Here is a 5,701-nt window from a genome sequence, read left to right on the forward strand (position 1 = left end):
CCATTCCTCGAACAACGCGCAGATCCGCACATAGTCACCATCGTCCTCCCGTGGTAGTGAGTGAGGATGTGGAGAAGCCTGATGGGCTAGCGATCGCGGATGATCATGATGATGGTAATGATAATCAGCGTAAAAATGACGGAGGGAATGTTAGTAGCCTCAGGAGGAGCGCGCATGCGTCTGCGTTTGGGGCTGATCGGCGTATTGGTGGTGGAGAGGTTGCTACGCGTAATGATCACTTGTTGAAGGATGGGACTCCTCCTTCGACTACTGTTGTTGGTCGGGAGAGGAGGTCGTTACGGTCTCACGATGGAGGGTCGAGGTCGAAGAGTGAACTGGCGTTATATTTTCAGAATTACGAGCAGATTCTTAGCTTGGAGCCTGTGAAGCCTGGTGAGTTTTTTCTTGACCTTTTTTTTTTCTTTTCTGTGTGATTTGAGTCTGTTATGTTTTTGCTTCGCGGTCCTGTAAAACGTCACTGGTTTTGCTCTGCCTGCATATCTTATTTGCTGTCTATTTGCTAACTTTTGACAGAGTTCCTATCGGCAGACACCACAGTCTTTCTCATCGATGATCTCACCCAGCCCATCACACTTGATCCTCCGCCGACAAATGTATCAGCGGCCAAACTTAGAGGAAAACAGCAACACAAAAGAAATCTAATAGATGACGAAGTCGTGCAATCAGGAATGGACAACCCACTTCTTGAGTTGCATGATGCCCAAATACTTGACCTACGGCCATCAACAAATAATAGTAGGAAACCACCAAAAGATCCATTGGATGACGATGTCTACTTCAAGGCCCACCGGAGAATCGAACGGCAAGAGAAACAGCTTCGGAATATTGAGAAAGAGAGGGCTCAGCATGAAAAGGTCCAGCTGGATCGACTACTTGATGAGCTTCATGGTCATGACTGGCTACGAGTTATGGGTATAAGTGGAATCACAGAGACAGAAAAGAAGCTATACGAACCGAAACGCGCGTATTTCATCAAAGAGGTGTCGGCGTTGATTGAGAAATTCAGATTATGGAAAGAAGAGGAAAGACGAAGAAAGATGGAAAAAGATCAATCCCTCGCTGGCGAAGTCGATGACGGTGAAGATGAAGGAGATGATAACGAAGAAGACGAATCCGAGGCCGAGGATCACGACGATGATGAAGCTCAGGAAGTGGTTGACCAATCCAACCCATGGGGAAATGGTAACAGGCCCCAACCCAACGGGGACCTGAACTCTCCTTCTCCAGACTTCCAAACCTACGGTGAGCCCCCAGACATCAATGATGTCGATGCCTGGGCAGCCCACCAGCTCCATCAAGAAGCCATCTCAGCCTCCTCAAACACATCCCGCCACACCAACCTACGTCCCGAACATGTCTCCCTACCAACATCTCCTTCATCTTCATCATCATCCTCTTTTTCCTCCCCTTCGCCCTCATCCTCCTCGCCTACATCCACATCCACATCCTACCCTGCCCCTACTGGTCGCGATTCTGACCCAGCTGCCGCTACCCTTAGCCCCGCCACGACACACATCTCCGCACAGGCACCCACCTCACCAACACCACCGGCACCACCGCCGCCAGCCCTTCCAGAACCCCAACCGTTTACATCATTCTATACGAAACGGCACCTCCGTGACGCCGCCGTCGGGAAAATCCGACGGGGCCGCTCGCGGACCGCGTTCGGGCAGCCGCTGTCAGAAGTAGCGGCGCGGGAGTTCCAGCTGCCTAGAGACATCCTTACGGAAGAGGCGATCGATGCCTGTCAGAGGAAGAAGAGGCGGCTGCGGAGGGCGCGGAGGGCTTGATGGGATGGAGTTTGATTATATTTTTATATTTATTCACTTATAAGATCCTGTGGAGAAACGTGGGTGGGGGGAAGGGGGGAGCAAAGACAAGGGAGAGTGGGGTGGAAACCAAGTAGAGTGTATATACAACGCATGCATGTAGGGTGCGCGGGTTTTTTTATCGGGATGGGATATTAGAGGATGATGAAGCTGTGGATGGGTACAGTACATTTACCGTACATTGATTGAGCTCTGTGTGTGGGGAACGGGGGCTTGTTTTGCTTGTTTTTCTATATATCAACTCCTGTATGATTATTTTCCATTTAGCCCTTTTTTATAGGTATCACTATTTTACGTTGCGTCATTCCCCCCCCCCCCCCCTCCACATATACTACGGCTACAATGCTGAGCTACACCGATTGCATTGAAAATTTTACATCCCGGATTGGGTTGAGGGTTACGGTCAAACACATTATCTTTTAAAAATTGGGGTCAGTGATGATGAGAAGGTGCTATTATAAAATGCACCAAAATACCCCAAGGTTCTCTTGAAAACAAATTGTGAATTGGTTTTAGCTGTTTCGGTTTTATTGTTATTTCTACCTAAATGCAACAAGCTACTTCAATGGATAGTTAGGTAGATTAGTTCGCTAAACAAAGAAGGGTTAAATATGTGTTACAATTTTGCACTTGGCTGGGTATATCACCTATGTCAGAAACACCATAAGCATCTTTACATAGAATGCACTCATTGGCAGAGGACTACGATGTATGTATGTACTTACTGTGTGTGACAAATAGGTCTGCTGCACGGTGTGCCATTAAGAGTTGAAGTGAAGTCAAATGCATGATGTATGACAGTTCCTGATTTCAATCTGTAAGTTTCAACCAAGCTGAATTGAAAATCATATTCTCAAATCCTCTATTAGAACTCATAAAAAACATTTCTTGACTGTTTCAAGTGGCACTATCTCTCATCCACCGCCACCCACTCATCCCCATGTTTATCTTCAGGCTCAGGCTTATTTATGCTCATGTCCATGTTAATCCAAGTCTTTGAGAGGCTAGGCCAAAGGTCAAAATGTCGCATGCTTTAGAAAGGGGGAAGTTGTTGCTAAGTGTAGAAAAGTGAGTCGGGGAGGGAGCAAGTGAGGCCGTAGGGTTATTCCACCATCTGTTAATAAACAACTATCTCCTCCGCAAGAAGCAAGCCAGCTCTTTTATGGCTCGGCACAATTTGAAGTGTGAGGTTGGTCCGCTCTGCTAGCAGCTCCGGCGATTTTTGTTTTGTTTTTGTTTTGGTTTTCTTTTTTTTCATCCCCCCTTAATAATAAACGCGGTATAGTTATAGGGCTAATACACGGAGCGAGTTAGTTAAACTCCTAGCTACCACGCCAATACCAAGGCCCACAGTCAAATTGGCAACGGGGTGGATCTCCTCGTCGGCTTCTCGTTAGTGAAAAGGTAATTTGGACATCAACCGCCGATTTATCTTGAATAATCACAACACGTGGTTGCATATGGTATACCGTTTCACAGCCTTCGTTGGTGGAAAAAACATTCACTGAATGCAAATGTCGAACGTTATTAGAGAGGAGAGATGGAAGTTAACAAATCTTGATTATTGTGGCCGCCCCCCCCCCCTGGCCCCCCTGTGACAACTTTTCATCCAGTTAGCCGTGCCATCTGACCAGGCAAAATTTCATCACCGTCCGTAGCTCGATCCACGTTGTTGCTCTTACGAGCGAAGGGAGTTGTAGAACATATCTGCAGCGTCATTTCGTTCATTAAACTCTTGGGTTTCGAATGCAATGGAAAAAAGGTCGACGTACCTGCAGAATGTTCGTCGAGTGATTTCGAATTCAAAAGGTACTGGTACTCTCGCCGATTCTCGAGTATTTTGAACCAGGCTTGCAGCCCGGGAGATGAATGTTATTCTTGATTGTACAGTACTTTCACAGGTTCTTGTTAGCAGGATCACCAAAACTGACTCTGGAGCAGTGAAAGTACGCTTTCCCTTTTGTTCTGGTTTTGGCGGAATATGGGAGTCGTCTGGGAAGAAAAAGAATCTGTGAGAACATTGTCAAATGATGTTAACGCACGAGGGCGCTATGAAAGGATGCCGGTAAGAAGGCTGCCATGTCTACAAAGGAGGCGGGCAGCACGAGCAACCACTGCAGTCGCCATGGGGCTCCATGTCAAAATGATAAGCTAATTACGAGTAATTTATCAGAGATTTTCTCAAATCAAGTAAAAGAATCCAACTGGAGAATACAAAGGCGACTGTTGAAATAAGAGATGGCACTATAGATTTTGTGCAGCCGCCCAACGCTGGCTCCTTTAGCGCCCGACCAGACGAGCAAGTTCACTGTGTTCACTGTGTGTTAAAGCAAATTTGAAAACTCTGCAACACCTACGAAGTGCTGGGAAACGCCAATCATCCATGTCCTCCAGTATTAATTTCCTCAAGTTCAGAGACCGGGAAAAGCCACCCCGTCATGTTGCAGAAACACCATGAATCAAAACGAACAAAAGAGCGAAAAGGAGAAATGAAAATACAAGAAAAGTGAGGAATACGGGGAAAACATGTAGAATGGCATTGTCTGGAATTGGCATAATTTTAAGGTGATAGACCATAGAAAAATTAAGATCCACTCCGCGCCGATGACACAACCGGATTACGGAGGCGGAATTCGCTGGGGCGATTGCGGTGCCATCACTCCTGAAACAGTTGTATTGTGCCCATTTCCACGTCGCCGAATTTTTGCAGAACGAGCTTTCCTTCTAATTGAAATCTGACGAGCCGATATTGTTTCATATCTGCCACATGGTATGGTCATCACAGGTGTCAAGTCACCCTCTGAGAAAATTGAGTGTTTCCCTTGACGCGCGCCAACACATCTCCGGATATGTAACGATTCCCTGATGTGGGATACAGTCTGGTTTCCCATGCCCGTTGCGGCTTGGAGATGTACAGTACAATCATGATATGTGAAGCGCTTTTTTATCACTATGTTGTTGGTTAATTATCGACGGAAATTACCTTCAGTGAAGATCCGACAGAATCACAACTGCTGGTCGATAGTTTCACAAGCCACCCAACAATGAAAGCAAGGATAATGCTCAATACACCGTTTCTTCAAAAACATCTACATCATTTTGTTGGATACCAACTAGAACCGAGAAAGCCCGATGAGCCCCTAGCACTCGGAGGGTTTTTGATGGGGAGGGGAGGAGATGTTGCTGGTTCTGATTTTCTGTCTGTAACTTGCACTAGGGCGTATGTTGTAGGGCGCATGTGGCCGAGTGTCAACTGCTGAGCATTCGCTGTGGCCATATGAAAACTGAGAAATTTGCTTTTATTGACTTGTCACACATAGCACGCCCCTATTTGGGTCCAAAGTCCCGGTCTCGCCCGTGTGAAGCTCCTTCGACGAGTCGAGTTGTTTGGGAATGCAGCTCTAACAAGCCCGTCAGTCTGACTGGCTGGTTTGTCCAGTGCTTGAGGGAGGAGGAGGAGCAGACGGATCCTATCTTCAGATATTTGCAAGTTCACGTTAGCAGAGCAGAAGTCTTAAAATACCACACAGTCTGTGGTGTTAGTAGAACAGGCAGACCCTGTCACTTTCCAGCCTCGAACTAACAAGATGACCTTGGCGAGGCTCCATACAGATTCAACGGCCGTGTTAGCGTGTTTATCACACTTGTTCCCTCACTCGATGGCGCCTGGCGTTATTTTCCCACCTTTGTCTTCAGTTCCTGAACTACCAAGATAACCCCGGCTCATGCTACTCAAAGTGGATGCCTTCCAACTCATCCTCTTGAAATAGCCAATAGCGGCTCTAGAGTGACTTTCGGCCTGTCGTCTATACATAGCTGCGTAAAAAATGCGCTAGATGTGGCCCTTAAAT

General features: G+C 46.9%; 1 protein-coding gene across 1 annotated transcript; it reads left to right on the top strand.

Moving 5' to 3' along the window:
- Positions 1–135: 135 nt before the first annotated feature.
- Positions 136–1,811, top strand: HCAG_02795 (predicted protein; the record flags this gene model as incomplete). Its single annotated transcript, XM_001542574.1, has 3 exons — positions 136–210; positions 249–393; positions 559–1,811. 3 exons carry the CDS (start codon positions 136–138, stop codon positions 1,809–1,811), a joined length of 1,473 nt encoding a protein of 490 aa, XP_001542624.1.
- Positions 1,812–5,701: the final 3,890 nt, after the last annotated feature.

This window comes from Histoplasma capsulatum, genomic scaffold (assembly GCF_000149585.1).
Source record: "Histoplasma capsulatum NAm1 scaffold_2 genomic scaffold, whole genome shotgun sequence".
NCBI classification, from domain to species: Eukaryota; Fungi; Ascomycota; class Eurotiomycetes; order Onygenales; family Ajellomycetaceae; genus Histoplasma; species Histoplasma mississippiense.